Source organism: Lipophrys pholis, assembly GCF_963383615.2.
Source record: "Lipophrys pholis genome assembly, chromosome: 16".
Lineage (NCBI taxonomy): Eukaryota > Metazoa > Chordata > Actinopteri > Blenniiformes > Blenniidae > Lipophrys > Lipophrys pholis.
The window spans coordinates 3,679,888-3,699,119 of NC_137634.1; the positions used below are offsets into that span (position 1 = coordinate 3,679,888).

At 42.0% G+C, this 19,232-nt stretch overlaps 1 protein-coding gene across 1 annotated transcript; it reads right to left on the reverse strand.

Moving 5' to 3' along the window:
* Positions 1-4,050: 4,050 nt before the first annotated feature.
* umodl1 (uromodulin-like 1) lies at positions 4,051-15,568 on the reverse strand (the record flags this gene model as incomplete). Its single annotated transcript, XM_080483359.1, has 17 exons — positions 4,051-4,834; positions 4,954-5,038; positions 5,136-5,292; positions 5,910-6,146; positions 6,750-6,910; positions 7,002-7,354; positions 7,595-8,176; positions 8,272-8,409; positions 8,516-8,735; positions 8,839-8,951; positions 9,196-9,453; positions 9,990-10,118; positions 11,256-11,396; positions 12,433-12,616; positions 13,495-13,622; positions 15,110-15,352; positions 15,493-15,568. The coding sequence occupies 17 exons, from the start codon at positions 15,566-15,568 to the stop codon at positions 4,647-4,649; spliced, it is 3,393 nt and encodes a 1,130-aa protein (XP_080339485.1). The 3' UTR covers positions 4,051-4,646.
* Positions 15,569-19,232: the final 3,664 nt, after the last annotated feature.

The window sequence follows — 19,232 nt, forward strand, 5'->3', positions numbered from 1 at the left end:
CCTGTGTTTCATGAACATTTGTTTATCTCTGGGAAATTGGAAAACAGCATTAAAACCTGATGGAAATGATAGTTTGACACAAAGTTATGAACAAATATAATGAAAAACTGCCTCAAAAACAACTTAGTAGTTAGAATAATAAAGTCAAGCAGCTCACAATAAACCCAAAAACCGAACAAGTGGACTAAAAGAGACTCTTGAAAAAATTCAGAGCTGAAAATTCTTCAAGCCACAGACCAAAACCAAAATACACTTATAAGTACTAACATCATGGTTAACGGCAACATTTCATCCCTACTGCAATCTTTACATCCCTGCTTTGTTGTTGTGTCCTATATTGTCATATCAGCAATAACAAAGGTGATATTTTTGTTAGGTTTTCCTCTAAAATATCCAATTACTGCTTTATTTCCTTCTTTCCACTTTCCATTTTGCCGTATTTTGCAGGTCTGGGTCTGAACACATGAAAGTGCAACAACATGAGCAGTGTTACAAAAGTGTTTTCCAGAAATAAACTTGACTTGAAAGCTCCACTCAGATGATGTGATCGGCCGTGGAAGCAGAAATAGAGTTTGTGCAACATCGAAGACAAGAGCTCTGCTTTTTCTTTTTCATGCAGTCCTTTGAGAGTCCTGCACAGTTACAGCAGAAGAGCTTTAGTTAGTAAAGATATTCAGTCTGATAAACTGGCTGGAAATTCCATTTTATAGATCAGGGAGAATTAAAGAAAACATCACATCGCAGTGTGAGCACCAAAACAATATCAATTTCATTCCCTCTTTAACTCTTCCATTTCCTTCAACATGCAATAACACAAATGTATACTTTAAATAAACATGTAATGCGATAATTCAAATTAATTTAATTGATAAATGAACTTAAAATGAGGGTTTCAGTGAGAAATTACAAATAAAATGAGTGTAAACTAAAGTTTGTGATTGAGTGTTAACAGAGCAAACATTTCCCCTGCAAAGACTTGGTGGATCACTATTAAAAAAAAGTTTAATGATAAATATAAAGTTTTTTTATTACTTATTCACTAAACTTAAGATGCTTGTAGAGCAAAAGTAGCTCATCGAAATCATGTAACAAACGGTTTTCTTTCAAGAGATTTCTAACATATGGCTCCACGGTGGGTCTATTTGATGGTGACCATCGAAGAGCGCCTCGTTAAACGAGCTCTCATAAATGATTTATGAGCCCCACGATGCAATGTAAATGAAAACAAGCGATGTAGAGACAGGGTGGGAGGAAGATGAATCAAATAAGCAGCTGCTTTGCTGTGAAGAGGCTGTTTACTTCTCACACTTCCTGTCGGGTTTCTTCGTTTTCCCCGCTCGGTTCCGAGGCATCGTCTCGTCTTCCACTCAGATTCTGTTTTCTCTGATGAGTGACGGGGGAGGGGACGTCACGCTCAATCTGTCAGTCTCCATCCATGAGTCAGTGGTCTTGATGAAATATGCTGAAATAATTTGCAAATGAGTGCGCAGAGGGAGCAGATCATCCTCCGCCTGCTGCGGAGAAAAGAAGAATATCGAGGAGGGACACTTCCACTCCAGAGGCTCTGTGAGTTCTCCACAGATGTTTCAATGCAACGGGGGAGATTTTCAGATACATTTGGACGTCGCTACCCCCGTGGTGACTTTTCTGACACCTCCTGCATCAAATCGAAAAAGTCAGAAGGATGGCGAGGCCCCCGCCTTCATGTCACAGACTGAAAATCAAGACCAAGCAAGCTTCACGTGTTCACACAACAATGTTTTGAAAATGATGCCCGCTTTACACGGAAACGCTGAAAACGATGTAGCTTTCATGTTGAGCCACTAGTGGGTGCTGTTGTTTGTTAATGCAATGAAACCACCACACACACATTTGTTCAGAGAACAATACGCTATAAACATTAACAGTGGGGGAACACAGAGATGGCCAAGTGGAATTGTTATTCGAGGAGACCCTCAACTATAAAATGTACCAAGAGTCCAGACACTCTGCAGGCAAACATTTGTCTGTATCTGTATCTGTTGTCTGTATCATGTATTCCGGGCAAACTGCTTGAGTTTGGATTGTATTACTGCCTCCAAGCCATGTTCTCCAAGGCCTCGTTCACACTGTTTCACACAATAAATAAGACTCACTGATGGAAGGTTTATGACTCTGTTATATCTCATGGTAACTTTAATAACCGGGTCTGATTTCAGGTACTACTTGAATAACTGGCGACATGATGAGATATCAAGAGCAGGAGCCCAAGACGGAGCGAGGAACATAAACTATGCTTCCTAAATCGAGTGGGTGTCGAGTTTCACCCCCCCGGGGTGTATTCCACCATTGACACGCAGTAATAGAAGTGACTCATGTGTAAAAGACAGAGATTTTACGACGGCCTGCAGGCACAGCACAATTACAAATCTCACCTATGGAGATTACGGCCCGTTACAAGTCGCCGGTGCAGGCAGGAAGGTCCGGAGCTGCTCTATGAATCAGGATGTTTAATTAGTAATGACCTGTGTGAGTGAAAGCCTGCAGATCCCTGCAGACACACACACACACACACACACACACACATATATATGCTCACAGACCATAAAGCATGATGAATGTCTCTGAGCCGCCCTGACCTGCCGATGTGAGGATGAGGGGGAGGAATAACAGGAAGGAGGGTGGAGATGTGGATCATGTTGCAGCCATTATCAGGGACGAGACTCCGCCGCCTTCCGGGATTGCAGACCAGCAGAGAGGGAAAATTAATTTGTCCTCCAGCTCCTGATCCCTGAGTCACGACAGCAGGATGTTTTCTCTCTTAGGCTGCGAGCGCAAACCTTCTGCGCGTAAATGACCAAACACTTGCTCCGAGCCACCGCCGGCAAATTAACAGCAAAGACAGGTAACGAGAAGTTGAGGGATGTTTTTTTTTGTTTTGTTTTTTCACAAAATGGCACATTTCACCAATTTCACGCTTTTGAATTGCACGGGTTTCCCGCTTCTTCTCTCCCCGTTTGATCGCTCCCCCCCCCCCCCCCCCCCCTGCATCCATTACGCCCTCCATCCCTGCACCAGGCTGTTGCCATGGAGATGGGTTGCCAGGTCTCAGAGGCTGAATGGGTTAATTAGGAGGAGGAGGAGAGTTTGTAGCGCTCCAGATGGTAGTGAGTCCATCCTTCTCTGCGGGTCCCCTGGGGCCCGGACCACCCCCCCACCCCCCCACCCCCCACCCCTCAAAGAAGAAAAGAAAAAGCATCTCGTTTAGTATTCAAGCCCTCACCCTGCCAGTACAGTCTTTGACCCTGTAGTCAACATTGTGGGATTATGGGAAGTGTGGAGAAAATCCGCCTCTGCTTGACTGAGAAAGGCTTACTGGAGATCTTTTTCTTCACCACTGAGCTGATTAAAGCTGGAACGCGACACCTCATCTGCCTCCTAATTCCACTCTCAGCCCATCCTGAAGCGTAGACAAAAAACAAAAAGAAAGAAAACTGTGACTTTCTGTTGCCCCAGTTCTTTGTGGACCCTAAACATCTCCATTCATGCAGGAAGCCATTTTACGTTGTTGTTTTCCTGCAGAAGAAGTGTGTCAGCAGCTCCCCCGAGCGTCGGGACACGTTCGCCATCACACGCTAAATTAGGCCCATCAGCTCCTCCAGCGGCTCACAGCTGATGGAGCTGCTGGTTTTTAACCCGGGAAAAGACAATACTGTCGCAAACCAGCTCTGTAGGGTCATCTGATCAGATGTCCAAACTACATTAGCAAAAATGTTACGTTTTTTTTTCAACTTTACTACCGTTTGTAAAGTAAAATCCATTAACCTTTTATCCAACTACAATCTTCTCAAATATGTCTGCTGGTTTCTCACTTTAACTGTGAAAATATTTGCAGTTGGATTTATGTCAAGACCCCACATTCCACTTTATAACAGTCAATCATTCGTCCATCTTTTATTCCAATTTATCCAAATCAGGGTCACAAAGCGGTAGAGGTTAATTCCAGCCAGCAATGGGTGAAGGCAGGATGAAAATGGAATAGATTGAAAATCAGGATGCATTTTGTGTTTTCATGTTTATTTCACCAGATGACTACATTTCCTCTTGTTGTTCAGAAGCTTTGGATATATTATAACATAATCTGATTACACGGACTATATACACACACGTATACAGCAGCTCTGTAAATTCAACTGTAGTTAAATATATGAAGTGACGGTTTCACATTTTTTACAGATGGTGGCTTTAAAGCATGTTTAATAAGAGTATTATTGTTTCTGAACAGTAAAGCATAACATTACATTGAAGCCATGCAGTGAATTATCCTCCAGACTTTGTGGATTTGCACAATATTCTGAATTTGTGCATTTTCACTCCAGTGACTCAAATATACTACTTTCAAGACAAAGACTTTTAAAGTGCCATACATACTGATATATAATCTATTTTCACATTTATAGTTTATATGTTGTACCTCCTTCTATGTAAGGACCTATATAGATATATTATGATTTTTTTCATGTGCAAAAGATGCAGGGATTTAAGTGCTAAAAGGTAAAAGATGCAATGGTGACATCTAGTGGCAGCTGCGGTGTACTGGCGCAGCGAAGTGTTTGTCAATGCTGGTACTGAGAGTAACGAGTCCTGTTTGGGGTGTCTCTGCAGCGTTAAGTGTTAAAGACAAGGTATGTGAAGTTCTCTTCTTTAGGCTTGATGCTGAAGTTGTAGTGGCCGATGCGGTTTCTCTGGTAGAAGAAGAGGCAGATGAAGCCGATGATGAAGAAGAGCGACAGGCCGACCCCGAGGCAGGAGAAGCCGACGATCTGGAGGATGCTCAGCTCGTCATCCAGAGACCCTGCTTTAAAGATTAAATGTGATTAAAGTAGATTTGGTGGAAAGTCACACAGAAGGTCTCTTTTGATCATAAAGGTTGAGGAACTCTGTAATGGTGTGTAAAAAAAAAGAAAACCTCACCTTCTTCTGTCTTGGAAATTGGCCCAATAGAACCAAAACTTCTTCCAACTGTCTTTCCAGACCGAGCGGTTCTCTGTCGGCAGTTCTGCAAAGAAAACATGACAATTGTTCACAAGCCTCCGTTCATTTCTACAGCGACAAACAGGAACCAGCTGCCTCAGATTGCAGGGGAAGGTTGTCACCGGCACACAGGAGTCGGCTCCGATCTGCAGGCAGATCTGGACCCGGCAGTGCAGGTAGATCACGTTCAGGTTGACGATGGAGAAGATCTGCACCGACACGCTGGACGTGCTGGAGTTCCCATTGGCCAGCACTTTGGTGAACTTGTTCTGGGAGCAGCTGCGGAGACGCAGAAGAGAGGCTGAGAGCTCTGCTTATCATTAAAAATATAAATAGATAAATAAAGATGAAATCACTGTACAGTAATTTAGGCTGCAGTGGAACAATCGTTCCTGCAAAGAAGGTTGAGAAGAAGGAGTCCATCCTCCTTTTGTCTGAAAACAACTATGAGGTAGCTATTCACCAGAGCTCGTCTAAATAGTTACTATTACACTAAACTCCTGTCTAGCAGCATCTCATTATTCTTCATCAGCTTGTAACCACAGTACTCCGGCATGTATTTCCTCCGATGGATAAACAGGACTGGTCTGCTGCACGGTGGTTATTTACCTCACTTGTTTTGTTGCTGAGTTTTATTCTTGTCATTCGTTTATTTTCAAATCTTCAGCATCCACTGATGAGTAAAACAAAAAGTTGAGTTTTGGCCGTACGTTAGGTGTTGAATTTTGGGGGGTTTTGACTCTAAATAAAGATTAATAAACCAAGTGGAGCATGCCTTATGCTCGTGAGGTGAATGCATGACAGTAATTGTAGTGTGGTTGTCATCAACACATGTAATATCTATAATCAGAGCGACGGCAGCTGGACGGAGGGACGATGCCGTCGTCGTGGCCAACCTGTTTTCCAGGAAGGTGTAGCTGCTGACATCGACGGGGTTTGGAGTGGCGGTGGCCCAGCAGCTGTTGATGACCAGTTTGATGTGCTCGGACGACGTGTTGAGGCTGACCTCCACCACCATGGCCTCCTGCGGCGACAAGCTGTAGTTCTGGGGCAGCGGCACCAAGCCTTTCATCAGCTGCACCTTCACCGGGAACGACCCCGAGCCCGTGATGATCTCCTGGATCATGTCGTACCTGGAGGGGGACATGAAGCCTTAACAGACACAGTACATGATGGAATACACAGTTCTTCAGACAAATACAACTTGTAAAGGGAATTAATCAGGTAGTACTTTAGTCTAATCTAGTTTAGTTTAGTTTAGTTTAGTTTAGTTTAGTTAGTTAGTTAGTTAGTTAGTTAGTTAGTTAGTTAGTTAGTTAGTTAGTTAGTTAGTTAGTTAGTTAGTTAGTTAGTTAGTTTAGTTTAGTTTTATTTTATTTTGTTATATTATATTATATTATATTACATTACATTACATTACATAACATTACATTACATTACATTATATTATATTATATTATATTATATTATATTATATTATATTATATTATATTATATCATATCGTATCGTATCGTATCGTATCGTATCGTATCGTATCGTATCGTATCGTATCGTATCGTATCGTATCATATTGTATTATATATATAGAAACATAAAGATGGTTTATATTACAATGATTGTTATGTTTCCAATATGTCTGTTACTAATCACACTGACGTGTCTCCACTAGACGTTTGGCCCTGATTCACTACAGAGAAGCTTCAGTTTGTGTTCAGAAAGAACAAATGAAACATACCCAGTTGGACCAAAGTCTGCAGAAATCAGCATACTCTTCATGTAGGTACACATGATGGGGACTTCCAGCCTGAGCCTGGGTGCCTTCACTTCCCCTCCTGCTGAGGTGTACGAATCCATGGAGTTAAACAGGGTCACAGATGTTGTGTAGTTGGTTTCATTCTGTAAAATACCAGAAAATGTTGGAAAACATTCAAGGGTTTTGATTCCTGGAACCCCCCCCACACACACACACACACACAAAAATACCTACTTGCACCAGCCGCGTGTCGCACTCATTCCACGCCACCGTCAGCTGGACGTGGGTTCCATTGTCTCCATTGACGCCGCAGCCCACCGAGCCCAGGTACAGGGCACTCTCCTGGATGTTGGCGCTCATGAGAAAATCTTTGGCGATAGACACGGTGATGGCAGCAACCCTGCACTGAACCTGCAAATTACTCGGTGCAGCAGTGCTGGGTGCTGGGGCTGTAGGGGTAGTTGCAGGGGCAGTGGTGGCTTTTGGTGTGCTAGTGGTGAGGGAAGTTACAGGGGAGGTGATAGTTGTTGGAGTACGAGTAGTTGTTAAAGCATGAGTGGATGTAGTTGTCAGGGTACCAGTGGTTGCTGGGGCGTGAGTGGTTGTCAAGGTAATAGAAGAAGTCATTAGGGTACTTGTACTTATGGTACTCGTGGTTGTTGGATCAGTGGGGTCATTTGTTGAGTTAAGACTCAGTGTGGTTGTTGGGGCAGCGTTTGTTATACTTGTGGTTGTTGGATGAACTTCATTTGTTAATGGGACAGTATTATTAGTAGTAGTAGTAGTTGTTGGGGCACTGTCGGTTGCTGAAGCTGTTGTCATGGTACTTGAGGTGGCATTGAGGCTAGAAGCTGACGTAATCATAGTGATTGGGGCAGTTGTAGTCATGATTGAAATTGTATTATTGGCGATCGTTGGGGTGCTAATGGTTGTTACGGCAATGGTTTTTATGGTTGGGGAAGTATAATTGATGCTTGTTGGGGGAGTTGTACTGATTGTTGGGTCAGTCATGGTTGATGAGGCATTAAAGGTTGTTTGGGCAGTTGGAAAGATGGTTGGGATAGTATTATTGGAAGTTCTTAAGGTGGTATTTGTTGTTTGTGCAGTTGTAGAGATGGTTGGGACAGTATTATTGGTGGGTCTTAAGGTAGTAGTGGTAATTTGGGCAGTTGTAGAGATGGTTGGGGAAGTATTATTGGTGGTTCCTGCTCTCTTTGCTGTGACAGTAGGGGTTGTTGTCAATGTAGGAATGGTGGTGGAACCTTTGTCAGTTTTTGGTACGCTGGTCATGATTGTTCCAGAGGAGATAGTTGTAGTGTTTGTAGCTGGTGTATTGGTCCCTGGTGTAATTTGTGTCCTGGGGGAGGTGCTAAGTCTCAGCGCTGGTGTTGTTGACTCCATGGTAACAACTGCTGCAAGACGAGACAGAAAGGTTAGAGATTTCCAAGACGTGCAATTATGGCCAGTCCTCAGAATCTATGTGGAATGAATATTGAAACTCTACCTTGACAGATGCGTCCAAGCCTCTCTGGGTTGTTGTCTATGAAACCGTCCAGACAAGCACAGCTGTAGGAGGCCCAGGTGTTTTTACAAGTAGCCCACTGGGAACAGTCATGGTCCCCCGAAGCACATTCATCAAAGTCTGCAGATATGTGGTGGTTCGTCAGTCAGACCTTTGTTGAGTTTGTGAGGAAGGATTGCTGCACTACTACACACCGCCACATTAAAGGATCTTGGAAGAAACATACCGTTTATGTTTGTGTTGTTTTTATCCACAGTGTATGTGGAACTGTTCATCAGGGAGTCCAGCAGTGCATTGGACACGTTAGTTATATCGTGGCCTTGTGTTGGAGCGGAGATTATTATGAAGTTGACCACCACGCTGCCCTGGGAAAAACCTGTGATTTCAATCCTCACCTGGTCTAAATCCACCATGGCTCTTATGTCAGGAGACAGGGATCGGTAGATCTGGAGGTGAACAGTGGAAATAAGCAGAAGTGTATAATGAATTATCAATTATCACCTTTCAGGGGTCTGAATTTTGACTGGATACGCCTCATAACACCCCTACCTCCTCTTTAATACCTCCAGAAAGGTTTTTATAGGCCTGGCTGCTGGTGTTGTGGAGGTCAGCAGTGAACTGGATGTTGGTGAGCCGTGCTGTGGCGTCAAGAGCCCGAGCGTCTACAAAGAAAAGTCCTATTTGTCAAAGTGCAGTGTCAGCCCTCTGAACAACCTGTAGTCCACTGGTTTAAAAATGGAGGCCTTTCATATAAATTTAATTAGTGTGGCTCATTTCAAAAAAATATGGGTTAGTCGAGGACATTTCTCAGTTCAGCACACTTATTATTTACTGATAATCTGAATTATTATTATTATCGTTCAAACTCCAACATTGATAAAAGCCACTGAGGCGATCACGTCTTACCCATTTTGACAAACACATGAAGAGAAGCTCCTTGGTTTCCACAGGTACTGGGCGTGACTGAAACGTTGTAGAGAGCTCCAGGCTTCAGCCGCCTCACCTCCATCATGGCCTCATTGGTTTCTCTGGAAATAACCATCTCTGACCCGTTGCTCACGACGACCAGATAGGTCTGGTTTGTCTGCAACCGGCTGGACCAGCAGACTGAGAAGGAGGCTCCCGTGACGTTCGTGGCCCATAACCTGCTGATGCTGGGAGGAGCTGGGGGAGGGAAAGGACAGAAAAAGGGTTTTATTCAGTGAATGTCAACGGAGGGGCAGAGGACAGTTAGCCAGGCCTTGACATCCTGAAAAGATATTCAAAGTTCAAAGATGCTTTAATTCTTCAGTTTTAGACGATCTAACTTTAACATAATATCTGTTCCTGTGTTTTTTTTATGTAATAATTTCAATAAAGAAGCAGTTTCACAGAGATACTATAAAATATTTATACTTTAATTGGTGAATTCTGAAAAGCAGTACAAGTACTTTGGTATTTTATGAGCATATTAGATAAAATCCTACTTCTACATCTGTCACTGAGATATCAAAATATCTCAAATTATTTGTGAGCATACAGCATCGTGCTGTATTTGGCATTATATAAATACAATTGAATTGAATGGAATTGAACTGAATTCAACAGGACAATTGTACTGTACTGTAATGTGTAGCAAAGTGCTACTTGTGAATATGAATACACGTTAAATAAGTGCTTGAACATTTGCAAAGAAGTGTCCCTACGACATGTTGGCCGACGTGGCCCCGCAGATGAACTCATGCTGGTTCGAGGCGCGGCAATGGAGGTGGAGGCCACGCTGTGTACTGTGGTCATTGTTGGGCGGGCGGTCGTCGGGGACTCTGTGGGGATCGACCCGTTGACGTCGGCTGACAGAGAAGGACACAAGGGAAATCGTCAGGTTTCCCTTGATGATGCTCAAAAACATGGGTGCACAGATTGACCTGTTTGTTGGCTCAAACAGGATTTTCTGAGCCACACTGCGGGGATGTTGTGATGACGGAAAGTCGCCTTGTACAATTTAACCACAACTTCCTGGTTGAAGCTGCTCTGGCAGGCTTGAGGAACAGTACTTCATTTAAATGCAGTTCCCTTTTTGGTGTATTTATACACCCCCCCCAAAAAAAAGAGGCCTCAGCAATCTTATTGTCCTTGATATACCAGAACATTTCTCCTTATTCTCTCGTTGTTATACTGGATTACGTTGGTGGAGGTGATCGGCACCTCCCTGAGGTGTTTCAGACTTTTTTTTTCTCCTTGTGTTGTTTATCATCATGTGCCTTTTCGTCTGATGTTACCCTGATGAGACGGAGCACACAGACCACCAGACAGCTCGATCTCTGCTTCTATGCATGTTTACTCACACTTCTCAATAAAATCGGAACAGATATACATGCAGTCATGCTTCGTGCCACTAATGCATTTGCCTTCCTTACCACAGTGTGGAAAAACTGTGACGCACCTAACCTGTCCTCAGCCAAGCGCCTGTGCCTCAACTTTGTCTAACCTTCAAAGGAAGAAGCGTGTTGACGAAGTGTGCAAAGTCTCCTAACTGCAAACTTTGTCAGTTAAATCTGTTTGGGGGTTTCCTGTATGTGATGCAGGAAACATCACCCCCCCCCCCCCCCCCCCCCCCCCGTCCCCACTGTACAACGCTTTGATGTTTTTAGTTCTACTGTACCGATGCAACGTTCACTAGCACATTCAAAGACACAACAGTTCTACAAAGTATTAAAAGGTGTGAAAGTGCACAGTTGACACGGTTACATAAAATAGATGACAGATACAGACGGTGCAATCAAACAAACCCAGTTAAAACAAATTCAAAGGGTTAAAAACAAGTCATTCCACAAAAGGTTAGTAGATAATATATCCGCCTCCTTTAGATATGCAATCCATGAAGACGTTGATGAGAAGTAATTCATTATTTAGCCTCATTGAGATTACAAATCTCTTTTTAAGAGAGTGTATTTGAATCCAGCGCCTACATTCACACCAATTCTGACCTGTGCAGTTGGCTCCAGGGTTTCTCGGGTCAACGTCGACGTATCCGTGGTGGCAGGCGCACTGATAGGACCCCATGGTGTTGTTGCAGCGGGCCCGACCTGAGCACCGACGCAGAGCGGGGTGTGCACACTCGTCTACATCTGCAAACAGACACATGTGGAAGGGACTCACGCTCATGTTTATAGCATAAGAGCTGTATTGTACAGGAAATGAACAAAGCAAAAATGTAAATAATTCATTCAGTAAAGCTATGCATGAACATTTATGTTGCTTATAATAACTGTAACTTAACGGAGATTCACATTTAACCCTGTAAAGCCGAATTGATTTTGGCACTTGAGATTTCTGAAATGCAACATTTTCATCCAAATCTTGGTTTTTGATTAATAAATTTTCCTCATGTGGTTTCAAAAACCCAAAAAGTTTCATTTCCACATTTGCTGAAAATAACTTCCCACACAGCACCAATGGAGAAAGAGGAACTTTTTACTTAATATTACTAACATTTTTGCCCACAATCTCTTTCTTTTGCATCATGATGGCACATTTGTCACAGAAGACCCGGGTAAAGTGATTGCCTGTGCTGTCGTCGTTGCCTGGTTTCCATTACTTGACAGTGTAATTGCATACATCAAGCTGATGAGGAAAGAGAAATGTCACGCCGACGCTGTCGAGGTCTCAAGAAAGTCATGTGACGAACATGGCACGCTTGGCGTTATATGGTTAATTTAACGGTGAGGTGATTCAGACGTGTGTGTAAAAATAGGCCTGTTATTACACCCAGAGAACGTGATGGATCAAAGCCCACAGTGTGGAGTGGGAAATCAATTATCTCCCAGAACCAATTTGAAGCCAGCGGCATGCGTGTGCATGATGGCAAGCTTTGTTTTGTGCAAATGTGACAAGCAGGACTGATTTTTTTTTTTTTGCGCGAGTGTGCTCTGGTGTTATTTTCCGCTATTGCAGGAAACATCCCACAGATGACTGTCACTCAAACAGAAGAGGTGGGAGAAGGAAACTGTGGTGCCACTGAGTCATTTCTTCCTGAACACTGTGTTCTCAGCCACATGAATCATTCTCAGAAGCCCAACAAGAATGTCATTCTCAAAATGGAATGAAGAAAAAACGGCAAAGCCGGCGAGAGGCTCCTGGGAGAGAAACACGGTGTCTCCTCACCTTCCACTGTTACTGATGACACCTCGGTAATGTGTTTGAGGAGGAGGTGCAGCCTCCGCGTGACATTATGAGGCGACAGAGGAGCGCCGTAGTGGATCAGCAGCGAGCTGGCGGTTCTGTAGGGATGCACGGGCCACGAGTGGAGGTAGTAGACTGTGACCTTCGACTCCAGAGCTCCAGACACCTTTAATTTACAGAGATTAAAAACATGGATGTGTGCACTTAAGTCACTGTTTATGCTGCAGAGATCAGGGGTCTGCAATCTTTATGACCAAAAAGAGCCATTTTTGTGATTTTCCACTAAATCAAATTTACCTGGAGTCATAAAACACGTTTAACCTTTAAAATGAGGCGAAAAAAGCTTCTGAAGGTTTGATATAAAAACTGTATCTTATGTTACATTTATGAATTTTTAATTACAATTTAGGACGGTGAACATTTCATTGCATTTTCTGCAGTTTTTGTATCTGATTTAATCGGTTTAATACTTGTTTTCCAGGATTTTTCAGACAATTTTGACATAATAGAGTAGAATAGAATAGAAATACTCCTTTAAGCATTACTCCACACAGAATAAATAGAAATATGTTTGAATATCAAATAAGACAGGATAAGAATTAAATAAGTAATTTTAAATATTAATATGTACAAGGCTTTACAGTGACTAATATAAGCACCGTAAGGATGAAATTAACTGAAACACAGCAAAATGCTATTTGGAGGAGTCTTTTGAACACAGGAAAGGTGGATATTTTAGCTGTTTTAAGCATTTTATCTCTTTTCTAAGCACTTTTGCAATTTTCTTTTCCATTCTTAAGCTTTTTTTTATTCCCCCTTTAGAATTTCTTGCCATTTTAACAGTTATTGTGCCTTTTATTAAAGCCTTTTTTGAAAATGACTCTGGTGTGTGAATAAAATAAAAATAAGATAAAATGTTGATGTGTGGATAATTTAGCGCAAGCTTCAGGGAGCCACTACAAAAGGGCCACAGAGCCACATGCGGCTGTAGAGCAGCAGGTTGCAGACTCCTGATAGGGAATCAGAGGCAGCAGTGTTTGTTACCATCGACTGAAGCAGCCTTAAGTGATTCAGAAGCCTGTTCCTCTGCGACATCAGTTGCTGGTAATCTATCTTCACGGTCACTGTTGCATTCAGGCGGTTTCCTCCGTTCTCAGGATAGTTGGAAGAACCTGAGAGTAACGTTTTTAAGAGTCAGTTCATCAGAAAGGCAAATAAAGAGTGGACTTCCTTGTCTGGACAAAACATATATCGTCTAATGAAAATGTAATAAAGGCATTTGAATTGACGGAAGTATTTTTTTTTTTTTAGGTAAGGAGAGAGACAATTTGGAACAACAGGGCTTTGGGCAGAACAATAGGAAGAAAAAAAAACCTTAACACAAACATTATTGTATGAATCTAAAATGAACATATTTTAATAAAATTAAACAATTCTTTACTTTTAGCATCTGATGTCATTTATGTTTTAATGTGAACAGATGATGGGTCTTGCTTTTTAATGCACTTACACATTATGCCTATTTTTATTTTTTGAGGATTGTACTGATAATACAATTTAAAAAAATATATACTTCTATTTTAACACTACTAAATATATTGCAAGGATTTTCTTGTTTAATGAGGTTGCTTCAGTTCAGGGGTGTCAAAGTAAAGACTGGTGGACCAAAGCTCGCCCACAAGAGGCTTTAATTCGGCCAAAATCACCAAGCAAATTGTACAAATTTCAAAGAGAACAGATTTTTTTTTACAGATTTTTTAAGAGTATCAGACACAACACAACACTGAGACCCGAGCTGAGATCCTGGTGATGCTGCTATAGAAGATCTCAAACTAGCATTAATCTCAAAGCCATGCTGTCAGGGTGAGTTTGTAAAAACATAATGCACCAGCTATAGGAGAGATTTGTTTTGGGACATTTCACTGAATTTTGCACCAAAAGGTTTCCTTTAAGTCGACTTTATGTTGAGATTCTCGTCATTTTCAATACTGATGGTTTGTTGTAGACATTTTCACCATGTGTACTCTCAACAAAGAAAAACTTTAAAGTTTAAATTTAAAGGTGTTGATTTACCTTGAACTAAAAGGATTTATACGATTTTACTGTTAGACTTATTGAAGACACCTTTGTTCTCTGGGATTTCCAAGGCAAAAAAAGGACCAAACGATGTGCTTGAGATACACGGCCCAGCGATACGAGGTGTCCCGAAAAGATAAACAACATCTCCTTTCTGCCTATACAGTTTCTCAATGTTGTATTTATTACGTGTACTAACTTGCAGGATCACTGCAGAGAGAGCGTCTGCACAGCCGACAGCACTTTTGCCATCCCGGACAGTCTATGTCCAACTCGCAGACCTCGGACCCGAGATCCAATCCATCCGCAGCTGGACAGGATCCCGGCTTGGCAGCGAACTCACCGCTCCTGTTTACAGCTTCAATTCAAAGGAAATAACATGTTACAAGTCACGTATTAGCAGAGAGATACTTTCTGCTCCTCCATCTGGTGTCGTGCAGGCGAAAGGTCACGCCGCCGACGGGCCGGCCGTCTACGCTCTGTCATCACACTCAACAAACACGCACAGGCCTGTCAGACAAATACACCCTCCACTGTCATTTTCCGGCCGAGACGAGGGTGAAGCGATGTGCGGTCCACTCACGCAGGACGCAGAAACGACCGGCTTGCTCGTAGCCGCCGCAGCAGCTGAGGACCTGCTGCCACTCCGTCCGGTACTCCGTCCGGGAGACCATCCGGGTCACTGTGACCGTGCACGGCTTCCACAGCAGCCAGTCGTCGCAGAACCTCGTCACGGTGTAGGGGACCTTGTGCACCGCCAGGAAACTCACATTCCTGCTTTCGTTGCGAGTGCAGACGTGGTAGCCGGTGGAAGAAAGCCAGTCTCCTGAAATGAAAGATAGCTCTGCCGTTGCGTAATAGCACCAGATGCTCCTCGTTTCAGACCAAAGTCTGCCGGTGTCCATCATCTGCGACAGTAAGTGTAATATCAAGCAATCGGCATCATCGTGAGTGTGAGAAACCTACCTTCATATACAGCGACCTGTCCCCGACAGAGAGCCAGCAGGGCCGCAGCCACCCAGGTGAAGACCGTCCAGCTCATTCCTCACAGATCGCTCTCTTCACTCTCATCGCACTACCTGCACGTTTTGTTTTCTTCCAGATGATGCTAAGCTCGCTGTTTGGGATGACTTCAACAAGCAAAGCCTCTGTTGCCCTGCCTTCCTCCGCCCCTCCTCGCAACATCGGTCCCAGATGGGCCGCCGAATCACGGCAGCCAGCAGGCGGGTGTCAGGTGCGTGTTAGCATGTGTAGTGGACTGCAGTGGTGGTCACGATATGATCATGGCAGCTGTGGGAATGCTTTAGGAAGGGCTTTTCCATTCATGCATTTTCCTGAATGGAAGATTCAGGTTTTATTTCAGTGAAATACGTAAGTTTGTATTTGTCAGGGTCGGTAAACATGTTGATGATGCCTCAGGGATGAAAATGGGTGGGAGGAGTTACAGTCCCCCGTGGCTCGGTTTCCACTCAGGTAACCATGGCAGTGCTTGCTATGGTGCCGGCTGCAACAGCCAACTGTGTCAGCCGTTAATGTCACGTATGGAGGAGTGAGAACTTCCCTGCCATTTCCCCACATGTCTTTATTCTCGTTATGTGGAGGAGCAGTGGGAGGATTTTGCTGTGGGAGATAAGTTGTTGTCTGGTTGCTCAGATTTCATGGCCGCCGATACACAGGCCAGATCTTGCTGCATGCTCTCTGCTGTGTTTCCTATCTGCTCATGCGTGGTTCCTATAACATCCTCCCTCTGTAGTAATGAGGTGTGAACACAGGCCCGATTAAACTGCCTTCACTCATCAAGCCGTAATGACTGGGTGCATGCTGACGCACTGAAGTGGATGAAGGCAGACACAGTCAGCTGAGCTTACTGCACACTTGGAGTTTTTGATGAAGACGAGCAGGTCCGCTCCTATACTGGATCATGAGACTGTTACCATGTTGCTCACATGGCGACCCAGGAAGAGGCCTGCAGGACGAATACACCTAACAACAAATCCCCACTGGATGCCAGTAATGACACAAATCTACCGCTGTGCTATTGTGACTCTGTTTCAGAAGGGACCTAATTATTTTCACTGTGGCTGGGGGGGGTAGTCACATGTATATCACATCTTTGCTGTTAAACCCACTTTGGACAACCTCTTGTGTTGTTGAAATGCATTTATAGTTTTAAAGATCCGATAAAAAGATCAAAATCGGTAGATGAAATCTACTTCCCTCCCAAACAAACAGCAAATATTTTTCCTGCACATCTAAAAACTACCTGCAGGTCTCATTTTTAAAAACTTTTGAGGCTTTAAATGTAAATTTTGACACTGAATTTGATTTGCTTTGACAGATGTGTGTGTTAAGGTGAGTGAATTACTTTGTAATGTGATGGTTTTACATGCGTCACAGTTTTCCTCCAGTTCAACGTTACAGGAACCGATCTGAGAGTGCGAGCCACTACAGCCACCACAGCGCAGCCCCTTTCATCTGCAGCATAGATCCACGTATTGAAGCTTGGTAGGTGAAAGGCCGTGGACAAGCGTCTCCACTGAGTGCTTTGAAGAGCGTGTTAGATCTCAGCAATCTAAAGCCAGAACTTTGATGTCCGAAGTCTAAATAAGACATGGTTTGGAACTATTATAATTTTTTTTAATATGTCTTTTTTTTTAGTTTCTTTATTCATTTGCATTTTGGAAAATAAGCAGAAACGTCAATGTGTTTCTTTTGTTCGATGATAACGCAGGGTCAGATGTTTCACAGCCTGAATATGTCAATAACGAAGCCTTGTTTCATGTGGTGTCTTTAAAAATACACAGTTGTAGCCCGATTTTCCTCAGCTGTACCTGTAATGGCAGGTATTCATGGTTCCCTGGCCTTAGAGTCCACTGCCCTGCAGGTTACAACATGCATGCTTTCGACAGAGCGTCATGGCAACAGATTTATCACATTCAAATGTGCCAGAGGTGAGGCTTCTCAAACATTTACCAACCGGATTAGATTTCAGGATGCCCTCATGTTAAGGTTTGGTAAAGGTTGGTGGGTTTAGGCACATTTAAGTCACATTATGGGGATGAAATAGTAATAGAAATCTGCATCAGGAAAATTTGTCAAATTTATGAGAAAGGTATATTTAAACTAAGATAAGGTTAAGAGGTAAGTAAATTGAGTAGATGTAAGGTAATTCTTAGGGTTATACTTGTTTTTCTTATGTTTGAGGAGGCACTGAGTCTGCAGAAAAGAGTGGATGTTGATATTAATGCAGACACAGCAGTTATGTGTATGCATAGGAAAAAATAAAGGGGGTTTCTCTTGTTGAAGAGTAAATAAGTAAATAAGTGTTCAGGTATTTCCTTTATTATATTAAAAACATGAGGTTATTCTAGAAACCGCTGTAGCAGCTTAACTTTGAAGGTTGTTTTTTTTTTGCATCTGTGATGTGGTTTCCTCCCAAAATCCAGAAAAATGCATGAGGTTATTTGCTGACCCAAAATCTCCTGATACTGAGTGTGAATGTGTGTGTTTTTCATTTCTCTCTCCTTCTCTCGCTCTCTCTCTGTTTTTGTGTATATAAAGATAAAGGCACATTAATGGAAATAGATATTTAACTTTTTGTATTTTGTGTCATATCATGGTTTGCCAAAAACATAAAATGTACGTTGTGTGTCTGAATAGTTATATATATATATATATGTGTGTGTGTGTGTATGTATGTATGTATGTATGTATGTATGTATGTATGTATGTATGTATGTATGTATGTATGTATGTATATATATATAGTTATAGTTATAGTTATAGTTATATATATATATATATATATATATATAGTTATATATATATATAGTTATATATATATATATAGTTATATATAGTTATATATATATATAGTTATATATATATATATATAGTTATATATATATATAGTTATATAGTTATATATATATATATATATATATTTATATATATATATAGTTATATATATATATATATATATATATATATAGTTATACATATAGTTATATAGTTATATGTATATAACTAAGACAAGGCAAATCATTTCTATTGAACTATTCAGACAGGCAACGTACATTTTATGTTTTTTTACAGTTACCAGTTTCATGCTGCTAATACATGGGTGATGTGTTCACGTTCATCACGTAATTCCAAACATTTAAAAAAAAAAAGAATTTTATTTGGTGGGTGCCACTTATATTCAGGTGCGCTCAATTGTCTGGAAATTAGGGTACGACAAACCCTATATTGATATTATGACAAGAACGTTGGTGACTGGACGAAAGGCTCTCTGGCAAAAAAACTATGACATTTCACCAGTTCTCCTGGAAGAATGGCGAGAGAACTTCAGAATGTTGTGATCATCGCTACTGTGTATTTATTGTGGGTTTTTCTTCCAGGATTCTGATTGGTTAGGATGGCTTTATGCTTCTAGTTACACTGCCACCTAGAGGTTTGGCATGCTCACAATAGCAATTAACAAGATTTTTGCAAAAAAAAAAATGTTAATGATATGGTGTGAACAATGCTATTTTTGCAAACATAGAGGGGGAAATATCTGTTTTTGTAAATACCCACGGGTGTGTAAATGTGGGGTATGGTTGACCAGCAATCAAAAAATTATATAGGTACAAGTCAGGTAAATTATCAATATCTGGATAATTGCTTTAGGTGTCTTCTTCTGGCTGTCTTTGTCTTTTTGTAAT